Below are 16,380 nucleotides of genomic sequence, written 5' to 3'. Positions count from 1 at the left end.
GACAGTCCTGTTCGCCTGAGCCCTGTGGGCACGTCAGTGTCTCCACTCTGGACTCGTCTGACCAGCTGCCTACGAACATGTCCAAGAGGGAGCACAGACCAGTCCTGCCACCTTCACCATCTCGGCGAAGGCAGCCCAGCCTGGCAGCTGTCACCTCTGACCCCTCTGAGCACGTCTGTCAGCAGGCTTTGCCGGTTGCCGTCAAGCCTTAACGCCATTAGTGCCCGCATTCAGCCTCACTCTGCCCCTTTAGGGGGCAGGCTTGCCCCAGGGTCTGAAAACCGCCCTGCAGGCCAGCTCTGGGTACCACCCCTCCCTTGGCGCCTCTCCTCTGATGCCACCTGCACTCCCTCGTCCCTTAATTTCCTCGTCTGACATGTATTGTACGTGTGCACACCATAAGCTGAGGTCCAGCAGAACAGGGAGCTTGTTTTTTGAATGTTCCCTGACATACAGCAGACATTCACTCAATTCTTCCCCTTCCCAAACCATACCCAGGGCCGTGCCTGTAGCTCCTGGGAGCCGCGAGGCGCTCTTACCGAAGAGCGCGAGCAGGGCCTGGAGCGCAAAGTGCATGGTCCGTCGGTTGGCTTGTTTCCCGGTTTTCAGGATTACTTCCTCCTGACCGACCTCACAGAGATCAAAACCTAGAGAAACAAAGACCATAAACACCTGCTGCTTTGAGGAAGATTCCCGGGCCTGAAAAGGGTGTGCACTCTAGGGCTTCTCACCCTGTCCTGGGGAACCTGTGCCGACTCCTCGGAAAGCCCTGCCTGTACATCGGTCAAGAGAATGTCAGTCACGGGGACTCATGGGCACTGCGCCCCTCACACCCATGCAGGGGGCTCCCCTGACCGCTGTCCTTCCACAGAGCGCTGGCTGCTGCCCTGCCCTGCCCTCTCCAGAGAGGAGCTGGGGGTAGTAAGGCTCGCTGACACTTGTCTCCATTCTTTTGCAGGACAGTTCACTTAAAGACTGTTGAGGACAAACACTGGCTCCTCTGTTCGACTGGACATTTAAAGCTGGTGCAGGAGAAGGTGGGAAATTTGCAAGGACAGTGTCTCTGCGCGTGGGTACGGTCTGCCCCAAGGGCTCTGAGACGAGCTTCTCCGATGCTGCAGAATCTGCTCTGGGCTAGAGCGCCCACCAGGGACTCACTCTGCCCCGCCGGAGCCGCCAGGGAGCAGCCCCACGTCTAATAAGACCCAGCGCGGGCACAACAAAGGCCGGGCGGCTGCCTAACGAGCTGTTGCCGTAGCACTCAGACTCATCGGGGCCATGACGGAGGCAGCCAGCAGGTAAGGGCTTAGGGCCTAAGGGACTTGGCTCAGAACGTCTTCACTTAACCTCCCAGCAGATCACTGAGCTCTGCTTCAAACAGTGTGGACACTTGGGGCCAGCAGCAGCCCGGCGCTCCCAGGCCCTTTCCCGCCTCACCTCAGTGTTCCCACAGCAGGGACCCCAGCGCCAGATGAGAAACCTGTCTTTTTTATTCTTGTAATTCCTGTGTTGGGTCTGGGAACTGGACTCAATAGAGGTGCCTTGAACTCAGCATTCTGGTTGCTATTGGAGATTTCCCCCTCTGAACTCAAAAGTAAACAGACCCTGAAACCAACAGGAAGGTCTCAGAGAACTCAGCACTTAGAAAATGCGTGACTAATAACGTTTTAGTTTAGAATCCGCTATCAAGGGGACTTGAACTGGTTGTCCCAACAGAACTGAGTTCTCTAAATAAGCCACAGCCTGTGACTTGCTGAGGGCTGGAGGGGGTAGTTCTCCCGACTCGCCCTGGAGTATCAGTGGGATTCAGAAAGTAGAGGAGCATCAACAAAAGCACCCAGGACCCCAGCCTGAGAGCGTGCCGCGGGAGGACAGGAGCTGCTCCTCCTCACAGAAAGATCTCGGTTCCGGTCTTGCCTCACCTGCGGCCTCATACGAGTGAGACCATCCTGGGTGTGGAGCTGGTCCTTCTCACCCCTGCTCCACTTGCTCGTGACTATGCTTACTAGACATAAATGTACTGTGTTTATACCAAGAAGGCTATGGTCCTTCTTGGAAACTAGCAAATAATAAGAATCTTAAAAGACCTCAGAGTACCTACTGCCAGGGGATTTGGAACCCCTGTGGGGTTGTGTGGGTTCCCTCTTTGCCTCCAAAGACAGGTGGAAGCCCCCAAGTTGAGATGGGCTGGGAAGGGTCATCCAAATGGGCTAGAAAAGGCTCCCAGGCTTCCTGTGTGGGAGGAACATTCCCACAAGGCATCAGATCCCCACTCCCTCAGACTAAAAACCAAGGGCCTCCCACCAGTGTCTCGACCCCAGGATCTGCCTCAGGCTCTTCCCTCAGCCTGGACCTCTCCTCCACAGGCTCTGGGCCTGCAAGGCTCCTGCCCGTCTCTGTGACCCTGATGCTTCTGTCTGTGCTGGGGTTCCTCACTTCTGAGCTGCTCCCCTTAGGCTGCATCTTTCTGTGTGTCTGTCTGTCCCCTCTGGTATGAAAGCTCTCTTAAGAGCAGGACCTTCGGTCCTGTGCTCACTGCTGCCTCCCCCATGCCTGCGACAGGACGGCACAGCCTCTCAGGGTGATTTAGCAGCAGATGCGCCTGCAGTGAGGAGACGGCAGTGGTGCTGGGAGCTGCCTCAACTGGCTCTCAGCGCTGAAGCAGCAAGAGCGTCCTGACTGAAGGAGGATCTTGCAACAGGCCGTCCTAGGTTTCTGTGGTCAGTCAAAGGCAGTTTCAATTGTATTTTCTCTCTGCCAAGTCTGAGTAGCCAGTGACAGAGCCCGATGTTGAAATCATGACAGTTTTCCTTAGGCTGTAGTCACGGCTTGACTCCCAGCAGTACTGCAATCCAGCAGATTCATCTTAACATGATGACTCCGAGCACGAGGAGGAAACCACCGTGTAGGGGATAGGGGCAGCCGCAAGGCCGTCTGGGAGCTGTGCTGAAGCACCAGCCCTCACATTAGCCACTGAGTAATAAACACGGCAACAACGCTAAGACCCGAGAGTCTACCAATGCCACCCAACAGAAACTAGGAGGGAAACAGGTTAAAAAGAAAGGTAGAAGGAAAGGAGCCCCTTCGAGGACGCGGGCCTACCTAGAGCCGCCAGGAACTCGTGGCAGCCGGGGAGCCGCCACAGCTGGACGCTGATGGAGACCTGGATGGGCGCTGAGGCGAAGTCCTGCTCCTTCTCGCCGGCCTGCAGCTGCACCAGCACCTGGTGGAGCTGAGGGGGAGAGCGTCAGCCTGCGCCTGCCGGGCGCCCAAGCTGCCCGCGCGGGCACGGCACCTAGCAACCTCCTGTGTGCGCAGCGCCTCACGTTCTTTGCACGGGGCCTCTGTGCCTGCTGCCCTCTGTCCTCTCCATGGGAGCAGGGGAGCTCGGGGCGAGAGGAGGGGCAGGGGGCTCCCAGACACCTGCTGAGTGTGAGCACTCCCCCCAGGGCTGCTGGCCTGCCGTTCTGAGGGAACTTGAAATGTCAGATCCAGAGCAGAGTGGGCGGAGCCGGAAAGGGAGCCAGAGCCTGGGCTGGGGCGGACCTGAGCCAGCAGCGCGGGGGCGGGGCGGGCGGGTCGAGGGGCTCACCTGAGGACAGTGCTACTTAGAGTGGTACTCACCATTCCAACCATATTTTTAACAGCCTTCGGCCAGCAGAGTATAAGAAAAAGAGAGAAAGAAAGAGAAGAGAGTTTAGACTCAAGCACAGGTTGTTATGCACCACAAGCTGATCACTGCTGTAGGAAGCACCACACGGGCTGGCTCTGACCCGGCGGGCAGCGGAGAGGAGCGAGAGTCAGCAGGGACACAGGAGAAGGCGCAGCCACACCCGCCAGACGCCCCAGAGGTCGCCGCCTGCCCTTCCTCACCAGGACGGGGCACGGGACCGCGGGCCCTCGTGGCCACTCCAAAGCAGAGTCTCCAATTCGAGTGGCTCAGAAGTGCCTGCCGTCCCGGGGCAGGGGCTGTGGAGGTCCCCGTGCTGCCACCCAAAGCAAGAAAGTAAGCAGTTGGCTCCGATGCTCAGCCTCACCCTGCACACGCGCCTCTAGCCTTTTCTCTTGGAAGAGCACAGGCTTGTAGCCCTGAAGTGTCTTCCTGATTCTCCCCAACAAGCAGATCCTAACACTTATTACAAAATGAGCAGAAACTCACGATCAGTGAGCTATGCTCCGAATCAGGGTGGAAACCACCCAGGCAGCGGGGGGAGAGGTGCCAGGGCTGAACCCTCGAAGGAGCAGCTTATTTCCAGATAAACAGCTCCACTAAAAGGAAATCTGCTGATAAAGACCTACTAATGTATATTACTTTGTCAAATTATTACACTTCAGAAAACCACTCCATCCTCTTCAGGGGTCACTACATTGTCACCAGAGGGTTGTTCCAGACCCGCACAGGCCAAGAGGAAGATCTGAAGCTCGGTGGCCAATTCGAGAACGGCCTACATGATGCCAAGGGCTAGAATCCTCCAGTTCTCTAAATTAGATCTACTTTCTCCTAAAAGAAAGCACTTCATGAAAAACCCGCTAAGCAGTATCTTCCATGAGAGGTGACTGTGTTCACCACCGCCTCAGTGGTGGTTTTGTTTCAGGCAGGGGTCATGCTCTGACCTGAGAATTAGTACAGGAACACCTGCTGGCTTGGGGCGGTGGTGGTCAGGGGTGCCCAGTGCAGGAGGCCACTGGATGCAGAGGTCAGGAAGAGCCCTGAGACCACAGGGGACTGGGGCCCCTTGGGCGTCCTCTGAGGCCCTAGTGCTGTTGGCACTCAGCGCCCAGAGAGGGCCTGAGAACCAGCTCCTCCATGCTGGCCGATGTACCCCAGCACTTGCCTCTCCCTCAAATCCCGAGGGCTGAGCTTCCTGTCAGGGTCGGAGCTCTGTCCCCCAGTGTGGCCCAACCCCCAGGCTCCGCTTTCTGCTGAACTCACCCGGCTGATGAGCTGCTCGCCTGTCTCCGAGGCCGTGATGAGCTTGCAGAGGGCTTGGAGGGCAGGGTTGGGCAGACCTACAGCGAGGAGGAGGCGGCGTCATCTGGAGGGGCACACTGCACCCACAGTCTGCACCTTCCCAGGGGAATGCACCCCGAATGCTCAGCTTTGCTCCCGTTTTCAAAAGCTCAGCACAGCCAGACAGTGTGTCCAAGTCCCAGCTGGATGCTCTCTGAGAAGGGCAGCTGGAGGCTGCACGTGGTCACCCCAGGACCCTGACTGGTCGCTCAGGCAGCATCACCCCCTGCCAAGCGATGCAAGAAGGGGAGCCCTGTGACCATGTCACCCTGGGTTCAGCCACAGGGCTCTGTCAGGCCCGAAGCTGCCGACAAAACATTTGAGCCGTTGCTGTCCACCCCGCAAGGGGTAGAGCTGGGGGTCACAGATGGAAGCACCAGGCCGGAGGAGTCTGTGTCGGGGACTCCGGAGACCCCGGCTCCTCCCCGTCCAAGAGCGGCGGGGACCACAGCCCCCCACCCTGCACCTGCTGCCGGCCGAGGCTCACCCAGCAGGGACTGGACGGTGCTGCTGCACTGCTGGAGCCGGTCGCCCGGGTCGGAGGTTGGGAAGAAGACGGCTGCTGGCAGGCCGCTGGCCGGGGGGTCCAGCCGGAAGCCCACAGCGGTGAGGAGGGCCTGCCAGCCAGGGATGCCGCCCACTTTGTTCTCCACGCTCTGCTGGGACGTGTACATGGCGTTGCGCTGCCCGTTCTGAATGCGCTGCAGCGACTTCTCCACCTACGGGGGAAGAGGGTGAGGCGCTGCTCTGGGCAGGGGTGGGGACCCTGGTTTCTCTCCAGGTGGCTTCGGAGGAACACACAGCCAGTGTGGGGAGCGGTGTGGGGCTCACGGCCACACCCAGGCCTGAGGGCCACACAGCAGCAGCCAGCGCCCTGCAAGGGAGGGACCGCCACTCTCAAGAGCCAGCGAGGGCTGGGGGCTCCGAAGAGTCCTGGCCCTTCCCTAACGTGGCTCCGGGCTCTGGGCGCCTCCATGCACATGTGAGATCTGTCTGGAAACCCATCTCCTGCCCGGGGCCTGCCCCAAACCCTGCAGGCTGACTGCGCGTCACCAGGATGAGCCCTCAGGCCTTCAGGACCCCGCACACACACGAGGAAGTGCCCTCACTGGGCCTGTGTCCCCCAGGCCTCCGACTCCTCTGCCTGCGGCACTGACCTCTGGACCTTGTCCCGCACGTTCCGGGCCCACCAGGTAACAACCAGCCCCTCAGCTCTCCAGGAGCCTCCACGGCGCCTGCAGCAGCCACATACCTTCCCTCGGCCCCTTGACTCCGAGGGAAGCATCAGTTGGTCCTAAGATGTCCCCTGCCCTGCGCTCCCCTGGCGGGGACAGAGCACTGTCCAGGACACCCCCAGAGTACAACCCGCAGGTGCTGGGGGATTCCCCGGCTGCCCCGTCGTCAGGACTCTGTGCTCCCACTGCCTTGGGCCCAGGTTCAACCCCTGTGAGGGCACTGGGCTCCCACGAGCTGCGCAGCACAACAGAAAGTAAGAGAAGAATAGACAGCATCGCGTCTGGAGGCACCCTGAGTGTATCCAAGGTTTAAAAACAAAACCCTTTGTCAGGTAAACCTACTTTTAGGAACTGTACAATTGTGATTCACAAGTCCAAACTATAGGGAATTCCCTGTAGTTAGGGCTCTGCACTCCCACTGCAGGGGCGTGGGTTCAGTCCCTCATCAGGGAAGTGACGCGTGCCGCAAGGTACAGCCAAAAAGGAAAAACCGCGGGACGCTGGCGGCTGACATCACAGGTAGGAGGAAACGTGAGTTCCCGGGCAGGACAGACGGGCAGCCAGCTGCTGTCCCTTGTGCTGGGCAGGCCCTGGAGACACTGTCTGCTGGGTTGGTAGGGAAGGACTGGTGAATTCGACCCATGGGCCCTACACTCATCCCCAAAGATGAAGCCGAGAAAGAGGTGAGAATCCTGGATGAACTTGAGGGGCCCTGAGGCTGGATTCTGGCCCTGGGAGGCAGTGCCAACACCTACAGCAGGAAGGGGGGCACCGCCTGCCAGTGTCCTGGTGCTGAGCAACTTTAAGTTCAGCTTGCAGGCACAGGTTAAAAGAAGAGACCTTTGTAGAAGGTCTCCCCCAAATTCTCAAAGCTTTTGAGTGCATCTACCCAGTGGGTTGGGGGTACTTCCTTGTGTCCGGCCCGAGACACAAGGCCCGTGGGTCGAATTCACCAGTCCTGCCCTACCTACCTAGCAGATGGTCCCTAGCAGCACAAGGGACAGAGGTCAGCCTCCAGCAGTTTTGTTCACATACTGACTTCTTTAAAGTCGGAGAAAACCTTCAGACAGACCTGAGTAAGAAGAGTCTGTGGCTGACCCGTCACTGGAGCCTGCCCAGGCCCCTGGGCCATGCCCCCTGGCCAAGGCCGTGTCCACTCCAGGACCCCAGGAGAAGCCTTCGCCAGTTCTCCCCTCCTCGGCACCTCTGAGCTGCCAGGTGCCCATGGGGGAGTGTGGGCCTTGGATTTGCAATGAGCGTGGATGTGGTGGGGACTTCCCTGGTGGCTCAGTGGTAAAGAATCCGCCTGCCACCCCTGGGTCGGGACGACCTGCTGGAGGAGGAAATAGCAACCCATGCCTGAGCAGCCCCATGGACAGAGGAGCCAGGAGGCTACAGTCCATGGGGTCGCAAAGTCGGACACAACCGAGCGACTAAACAATAATGACGGCTGCAGTGTAGGTTGCTGCCGTGTGCTGGACAGCGCCTGGTATTTCTGGCAGAATTCCAAGGAGGCTGAGAATTCTAAATTATTTGAAACTGCCTCTACGTTATCAAGATGAAAAGGTGGAACAAGTTTCATGTTACTCCTGGCTTGGTTTGCAACCTTTCAGTTCTGTAGACAATGGCTTGGGGACTCTGACTGTGTTGTCGCCAAGAGCAGGGTCAGACTTGAGCTCTTCCAGCTGACTTTAGGGAGAGGCCAGTATCCTCTAATTAAACCAGCTCTCAGCTATGGGGACCCTGTTGGGTGCCAGCTACTCACCTTTTCTCTAGCCCTCAAGGTAACCTTGAAAAGGTACATTTTTATCCGCTTCCACTCGCAGCTGAGGCTCAGAGAGCAAGGTCATTTGCATAAAGCCACAAGACTGGAAGTGGCTGTGGTCAGGCCTTACTTCAGAATCCCACTCGGCCGCCCCTCCAGGGTCTGGGCGAGGATGGTGAGCCATAGGTGACCACCCACCATGCCCACCGCTAGGACCAAGTGACTTGATCCACAGACATCGGGGACAAAGTCCCCTCCATCTGCTCACCCCCTGCCCCCGCTGCCGCGGGACCCCCAGCCTTACTGCTGCTCGAGCACCGCAGCCGCTTTCCCGAGGGTCCCGCGCCCCTTACCAGGTGCAGCAGCACGCGCAGGGCGTCCCGCGCGCGCTCTGGGTGCTGGAGGATCTCGGTGAGGGCCTGACTGATGAGCGAAGAGGGACTGTTGAGCTTCACATCGCTGCCGATAAGCATGAACCCTGTGAGGACACGGAAGCACCTCAGGGCGGTCCCTCCCCAGCCCAGCTTGTACGCAGACAGAGCAGGGCCTTCCCAGGATAGCTGCTCCAGGGGCTGGACCGGGGCAGCTATGCACGGGTAGCTTGACACACCCCACCTCCGCTTTAAGAAGCGACGCTGTCTGCTGGGCAAGCTGCTCAGGAAGGTGCCTTTGCGCTCCTGCTGTGCTGCCCTTTTTTCCCTGAAATTCACTGGTGTCTGCTGGAATGGAGGAGCGGTGTGCTCGACTCCTCAAGTTATCAGAGGAGGGGACAGGAGGCGGTTCTCCCCCAGACAAGCTCCCCCCTGGGCTGGGGGGAGCCACACGTCCGCCCTCCTCCTGCTTCCCCAGCACCCACTTCTGTGAGTGGGGCCTGGGCCTGGGGGAGGCACCGCAGAGCAGCTCTAGGAGCTCTAGCTCCTGCCCCGAGTAACGGGGGGAAGGGCTTCTAAGAATGAATGCACCAAGGCTGTTTTTAAGTCTGACGGCAGCATCATTAAACACCATTTCCCCCAAAACAAAGTTGGCTTTTCTGCTGTCACTGAAACTAAGCTGTGACCAAACACCACTTCCACGAGCACCCTGACAAGTTTGGGAAGGGGTCCAGTCAGGACTATGGCCAAGCACAGGGCTGGGTCCCCACAAACCCTGCAATATTCTGTGGGACCTTATAGGGACTATTTTTAAACATAAATGAATGGTGTATTTTTTGCCATTAAAACAAAGTGTAAATGTTTGAGAACAATATTTTTGGTGTTCCTGTTTTAGGAATCACTGCAGCATGGGTAGGATTGTGGCTCAGCTAGTAAAGAATCCACCTGCAATGCAGGAGACCTGGGTTCAATCCCTGGGTCGGGAAGATCCCCTGGAGAAGGGAAAGGCTACCCATTCCAGTATTCTGGCCTGGATTTTCCATGGACTGTATCGTCCATGGGGTTGCAAAGAGTCAGATACAATGGAGCGACTTTGACAGCTACGATGCAGCTCAGGTCACAGAGCCTGATGGAGCGGGACTGAACCCAGGTCCCCTGACAACCAAACCTCAGGTCTTTCTACAACACTGACCGCTCCTTCCTACAGTCTGGGGGTCACCGGAAGGCTGTAATGGGGCCCCCAGCACCCACTCGACACACTTGGACAGCGAGCTCTCCTGCTGCTCCCTGCTCAAATTCCTACCAGCGGAGTCAGGGCTGACTTGGCAGCAGGCCAGAGTCTCAGCCAGGGGACTCTCCTGGAGCCTCTGCGCTGTCCTTCCCTCAGGGTTCCCTTCCTCACCGAGCCCCCCCCCCAAAACCCACTAGCCTGACAGGCGCCGGAGCCCCTGCCCCCAGCCCCCGGCCCCCCGCCCCCGACAGCTCCCGAGCCCCTACCCCCCCCCACCCGCCCCTGGCCCCCTGACAGGCACCCGAGTCCCTGCTCCCCACCCCGGGCCCTCTGACAGCACCCGAGCCCCTACCTGCCCAGTTGGAGGGGTGTGAGAAGGCCTTGCTGCTCTGCACCACCTTCATGGCCTCGCCCAGTGCCGCACTGGCCTTCAGGCCGTTCAGCAGGGACGAGTACAGGGCGTGCAGGAACATCTTGGAAGCGGCCACAGGCACAGGCCACAGAGACACGAGGACACACTGAGCACCCGCCGCCAGGAAGGCCCGAGTCAGCGCCACCACCCCATCGGCCGTGATCCTGCTGCTGGACTCCTGGGAGGAGCCGAGCACCACCAGCTTGACGGGCAGCCGCAGGTCCAGGATGTCGGCGGCCGTGAGCAGCAGCTCCTGCAGCGGTGGGCAGTCTGAGATGCTCTCGCCGTCGCTGGCGTCGTCCTGCACCCGCAGGGACTCAGGGATGGTGTAGGGGTGGCCGAAGGAGCTCTTGCCGCCTGCAGGGGCGCCGTCCACACTGGGCGTGAGGACCAAGGCCGAGAGTTTCCAAGAGATGTGGGTGGCGAAGTGGACGCACTCGGCCTGCGTCAGGGCACTCATGACCCGCTCTTTGGTGGCCACGCTGCCCACCAGCGGCTGGCAGCCCAGCAGCTCGGACACCATGTAGGCTTCCTCCTCGGCTGACGGCATCGGGCCCCACAGCCACCTGTCCATCACCGCCGACGGCAGCTTGGGGTTGCCGACCACCGCCGCCATGGACGTGGAGCTGGAATAGGCGGGCGGGCTCTTCCTCAGGTGAGACTAGGAGGGGAGGAAAGGCAGCGAGCATCCGTCAGGGCTTCTCCTGGCACTCGGAAGCCAGCTTGGGCGGGGCCATGTCCAGTATGGCCCACCTGTCCTCCTGATAACCTCACTCACTCCACTTTTCAACACCTTCCTGACACAGCACACGACTGGCTGAGGATCACACCTGCTGTGACAAGCTCTTGGAAAAAACCAGACTAGACGGGGTGGGAAGACCCCATGCTGTTTGTCAAGCGGGGGGAGGCGGGGGTGGTGCTGGAAGCGGGGGCAGGGTGTGCAGGGGGTGCCAGGTCGCCTGCCCCACATCTCCCTCCCACAGGTCTCCCTGTGAACCCCTCAGTAAGGGGGAACCCACGCCCGATGCCACAGGGGCTTCAGGGGTGGCTTTGTTTAAACCTGCAGAGAGCAAGTCACTCTCAGGGGAAATAGGGCCAAATTAAGTCCCTTCGAGGCACTACCGCTGAAACGATTACAGTTCCCTCAAAAGAGAAACCCCTGAATTATAAAGTCAGCATAAAGAAGCCCAACAAAGTTCTGATTTCGCCCGACAGTGCCTTCTGATGCACTGAGGAGACACACCAAGTGTCAAATTTTTTCAAAATTATTTTCTGGTCCTTCCACCCGGTGCTGCCTTCCACTCTGGGAGAGAGCAAGGCCTGTGGGGAGCCTGTCGGAGACGGGACTCCCCTGTCCCTGCTCACCTTTGCCCCCTGGGCTCCCGGCAGCGGGACGGGTCGGCCCTCAGGCCGGATGCACACAGCTTGCTCAGTCAACCGTGGGCATGAGGAAAACTTGGAGAAAATAATTTCTTTCTCCTTGAACTGAATCTGTCCCATGTGAAGGGTGATCCAGCAACAAAAACAGTCAAAACTAAGATCTCCAAAGCCCATGGGGCAGAAACTGGCTCGGTGGAACCCTGCCAACAGCCAAGGTCAGCAGAGGCTGAGGTGGGTCCCATGCAGGCGCCTGCGCCCAAGCCTGGGGCAGAGTGCCGGGGCAGGAGGGAACCTGGGTCTCAGGGTCCCTGGGCGAGCTGAGAGAAGGGAAAAGGGTTCAGGGCTGGTTCCGAAGGCCCTCTAGTCAGGCAAGCAGGGCCAGGGGCGGCAGTGGGGTGAGCCCTGACCCGCGGGGACCCACTGCTGCCCCCTTGAGTCCACAAAGTTCATCCTGTCCTGATTTTCACTGTCCCCTGAAGGCCACTCATCGTGTGGGTTCCTTGTCGCCCCGTAGGGCTCTTCTCCACTTGACGCCGATCTCATCTGTCTGCCCTCTCTGCCTGCAGCCCCTCCACCAGGCAGACGCAGCGCCTACTCCTACTCCACGGTCAGCATGTGAGCAGGCCCGCCCTCAGGGGAGCGATCCGCCTCCACAGGCGCGTGACCCGCCTCCAGCCCAACTCGGTGCCAGGACTGAGCTCCCATTCTGGTGTCAAAGCAAAGCAGCGGAGACAGAAATGTCTCCTGGGCGCCTCCTGGGTAGCGGAGGACTGTCGGGTCAAAGGCTGTCCCCGCCTTTAGACAGATCTGCTCTGAGGTCCCCGCGGCCTCTGGCCGTGGCCCAGCTCACCGGGCAGCCTGACTTACCTTGGCCTGCGGGCTGAGGGAGCGGATGGAGGGGACGGCAATGAGGGCAAAGCGCTCGTACAGGTACTCGTTGGAGGAGCTTCCCTTCAGGAGGGCGAACGGGATGAGGTAGAGGTCCCCCTCCAGGACCAGGACCAGCTGCCGGTGCCGGCCCACTGGGCCGCTGGAGTGCATCAGGCCCTGCAGGGGAGCGAGCAGCTGACAGCCGGTGGATGCCTGCCCCCCAGGGGTGCACTCGGGGGTGGGGGGGCGTCCTCCTGCCTCGCTGGCCCCACCCCGAGGGGGAGGGTAGAGGAGCACAGCCAGGAGGAGACGGGTGCCCCGTCACGGAGGGGGTGTCCCCAAAGATAAGGCCCAGCAGGTCATCTGGATGTTTCTACAGGAGGCAGGTGTTCAGGCCAAGGGCAGTTGCCCTGAAAGTGCCAGGGGGCCCCAGAGCAGCGTGCAGCAGCCTGTCACACAGCACTGAGCGCTCGGCCGGGGTGGGACACACTGACCGCGGATGAGAAGCGAGACCCAGCGTGTGGACAGAGGCTCTGAGACCAGGACGACATCCCTGGAGGAGGAGGTTCGACTGCAGGGCCTCGAGCCGCCTTGGGGCCTCCATGTCCCTCCCTGGCTTCGCAGGGCTGCCCCACCCAGTCCCGTGACTGGTGGGGCCCCTGACGCTGACAGATCCCCCGTTATCACTCCTGGAAGGCCGGGCGGGACCCGAGGGGAGGGCACATACAGACCAGACAGACACCTCATCCTCCAACAGAGCTGCTGCTGGAGACTAAGGCTGGATGACTAGATAAAGAAAAGCAGGCGGCGACTGTGAAGACTGGACTGGACCCGGGGTGGGTGTGAATAAAGATGAAGCGGCCACAGGAGCCTGTGGGGGAAGGTGAGGGGCCCACAGACAGCTGCACCAGGTGCCGGGTGGCCCTGAGCCGAGGCGCTGGCTCAGGGAGGGTCACAGCCAGGCGCCCCTGCCCTCGTCCCTCTGCTGCCCGAGCTGCCGCGCGCCGGGGGGTGAGCGCTGGGCTGCAGGTGCAGGGGACGCTCAGCAATGACGACTGAAAGCTACCAGGACTGTATCCAACCAGAAGTGCAAAGGTCCAGATTCAGCCCGCTCCACTGTACTCTCTGAACCACAGACAACAGACCACTGGCTCCCCTGGGGAGTCTGAGAAGCGGAAGAATCTGGCTGTGGAGAGGCAAGACCAGAGGGCTTGGACTGGACCCAGGGTCCAGTCTCAGCCACGTCAGCTCTGGGGGCTGCTCACGCGCAGGGGCCTCTCTCAGGCCAGGGTGGTGACGACGAGCCTGCACACCCTCGGTGCAGGCGGGCCTCGGCTCCCCCAGAACCTGCTGGGGTCAGGCTGAGACGGGGGCGGTCAAACATCAGCTTGAATCAACCCATGAGCCCTGACCCAGGGGAGGACACCGCTTGCCCGGTGGACAGGCTGGCGTTCTCGCCACTTCCGTGGCCCAGAGAGCTGGCTGGTAAGTGCCTCCATTCTTCCTGCTCCTCATCAGCTGTGGAGACGCCTTGGTCCTCAAGTAATGTCTGTCCTCGTGGGAATGTTACTCCAGAGTCTCCAGCAGAGACCAGACAGCCTGGCGGTGCCCACCCCACAGGCCTGGTGCCCCGTCCACACCTGGGCGTCAAAGGCCAGCTGTTCTGTGGACAAGTGCCCCCTAACCGCCTCCAAAGGCCATGTCTTCTTACAGACCAGTCGTGACCAGGTGGTCGTCCCCCAGTAAGGAGAAGTCGGGTTACCACACCACTTGATTCGTCTTTACAGTCACGACCCAGCTGAAGCCATGCTCCTCTCCTGACCAAGCCCCTGGCAGAACCAGATATCTCCTCGAGTTCTCAGAGGGGAGGTCCTGGGCCACCCCAGAGCTCTGGTGCCTGGGGAGGCTGTGTACCGACCTAACCGACGTGCCCGGCAAGTTGGAAGTCACTTTCTGCAGCCCCTGAGCCCGATAACTCCACTTAGCCTAAGAGTAGTCTTTGGTCAACAGCAGAGGTGGACGCAGATGACCTTTCTTTCTGCCCAGAAGCGTTCACTCCTCCCACCTGTCTGACTATCTTGGCTTTGACGACCATAAACACAGGTAACGGGATTTAAATACATGGAAATAAATAGAAGGACAAAGACCGTAACTAGAACGAGCCCAGAGGCTTCTTAAATCACGTACAAAGAGCGACTTGACAAACCCTAGGGAATGCTAGCAGCTCCTGGCCCTGGATGAGGCCCCATCTGTTCACGGAGGGGCGGCCTGGGACCTGTGTGCATGAGCGGCCTCATGCGGAGCAGCCTGTGGTTGCAAGGGGCTCCTGAGGCGAGTCCAGGCTCGGGCGTGAGTCACTCCCCTCCACCCCAGGGTGAATGCCACGGACACGCACCAGGTCTGGCCCCTCTCACACTAAGCAGGAGCACATCTCCTTTGCATGTGAGACAGGATTTGACTTAATGTTTGCTGATGGCTCACGAGCAGATGGAACGGGGCCTCCTCAATGATAACTGGACATGCTCGCCCTGTCCTGACAGCAAAGGACGGCAGGCTTCCAGGAAAGAGCCACAGCAGTATTTCCCTTCAGCTAAATTCAATCAAGTCCTGGTGCAAGCCTGCAGGAAGACATTATTCCGTTCCACTTTTCATACCATCTGACCTAGTCCCCTAGCAACAGGACTGCGGCCAAAAAAAAGCAGTTGTTCAAATAATTATAAGCCGCATGTGAAGAGGCTAATCGCTTTAGTCTTGGAAGTGTCAGTGATTCATAATCTTGGACTTTGGGTTTTGATGTGTATTTTCATTGAAAACGGGGAGAAGGCCTGGCTCCATCTGGCAGCTGACGGCACGGGAGCAGCGGGCGGTGTTGCCCTCTAGTGGCCTCGGAGCAGTGTGGGAATGGGCAGGACCACCACCCCCTCCCCGGCCAGCCCACCGATGGGGAGGGCCGTCCGGGAGCACAGGGCCGCCCCCTGCCCTGTGCCCCCTCGTGTCCAGGGTGGGGTGCACCCAGCAGCGCCCGGTACATGTCAGTGAACACTCGTGGGATGAGACCAGCTCCTGAGGGAAGTGGGCTCACTGGACCACAGTGGGTCCCGAGAGAGGCTCCCCCATCTCGTTTCCTCTGACAGCCTCTGAGAGGTTTCACTCCATGTCTCTTTGGAGGCTGTCTGACTCTTTCACTGCATTCAAATGCCTCAGTCACAAACGAGAAAACTTTCAACATCAGGAACTGAATGTTTTCACCCTAAATGCCTCCTTCAAGACAAGACCACACTGCTGAGGGTCACACCTATCCTCACGCACAGCTCCTGGGCACACGCACGTCGGGGACCAGACTTTCCTTCCTGTCAATCATATAAAGCCATGACTTCAGTCACTGTTCCAATGCGTTTGGGGCTCGAGTCCATAAATCTTCCCTTCCTGACAGCCCTGGAGGAGCACAGAGGTCCAGCCACAAGCAACCACTAGTCCCACTGGCAGGTTCTTCATTCTTTAAGTCACAGGGCAAAGTCCTCAGAGAGAAAAGCCGACTAAAAGTCACAGGGCAGATTCAGAAGGGGACCCACAAGGGACAGCTCATGACTGAAGCAGCCCCTCCACTGGGTGGAGACGCTGTGATGGACAGAGGGAGGGGCTGCCCCCCACTGCCCCTGCCCCAGGACTTCTGCCTTCCATACAGGGAAGAGCCCCTCCAAGCTTGCTTTCTGGGGCCCAAAGGGGCACGTCCTCCAGCAAAACAACTGGCGCTCAGGTGCCGATCCCTTGAGGCACATCCCTGTACTTGGGATCTACCCAGACGTGAGCCGGGCCCAGCACCAGGCCGGGGGCCAGGGGGCTGAGCCTCAGAGCTGCCCCACAAGCCCGGTGGCTTCCTTCTGCACCCTAACCTCTCAGAGAGCTCATGGCTGCCGTCCAAGAGAGGTCACTGAGAACCCATTCACTGACGTGGGTCTTGGGTCTTCTGTTTTGCATCCAGACTAGACCTGAAAGCATCTCTGGGACCGCGCACCGCTGACGTTGTACTGAGCGCCAGCACACGCCAGGCCCCAGGCCAGCCGCAGGGACATGGACACAGCTCTGCTCGGCGGCAGGTCCTCGA

The 16,380-nt window shown here is 59.5% G+C and overlaps 1 protein-coding gene and 1 long non-coding RNA gene across 2 annotated transcripts in view; one reads left to right on the top strand and one right to left on the bottom strand.

Moving 5' to 3' along the window:
• The window catches only part of LOC113907358, a 73,997-nt gene extending 69,691 nt beyond the window's left edge, over positions 1-4,306 (top strand). Inside the window, exons 4-5 of the long non-coding RNA XR_003515176.1 lie at positions 959-1,298; positions 3,648-4,306. This is a non-coding gene — a long non-coding RNA (uncharacterized LOC113907358). The remainder of the gene's footprint in view (positions 1-958; positions 1,299-3,647) is intronic.
• TTC28 (tetratricopeptide repeat domain 28) overlaps positions 1-16,380 on the bottom strand; it is a 588,080-nt gene that overhangs the window by 5,874 nt on the left and 565,826 nt on the right. Inside the window, 8 exon segments of the mRNA XM_027566429.1 lie at positions 540-647; positions 3,103-3,232; positions 3,625-3,648; positions 4,934-5,010; positions 5,499-5,730; positions 8,365-8,489; positions 9,966-10,686; positions 12,273-12,452. Of these exon segments, the coding sequence (XP_027422230.1) occupies positions 540-647; positions 3,103-3,232; positions 3,625-3,648; positions 4,934-5,010; positions 5,499-5,730; positions 8,365-8,489; positions 9,966-10,686; positions 12,273-12,452 (1,597 nt within the window).

Source organism: Bos indicus x Bos taurus, chromosome 17 (genome assembly GCF_003369695.1).
Source record: "Bos indicus x Bos taurus breed Angus x Brahman F1 hybrid chromosome 17, Bos_hybrid_MaternalHap_v2.0, whole genome shotgun sequence".
In the NCBI taxonomy this organism is placed as follows: domain Eukaryota; kingdom Metazoa; phylum Chordata; class Mammalia; order Artiodactyla; family Bovidae; genus Bos; species Bos indicus x Bos taurus.
The sequence above is the reverse complement of the archived record's forward strand: the minus strand, read 5'-3'. Positions and strand labels throughout refer to the sequence as shown.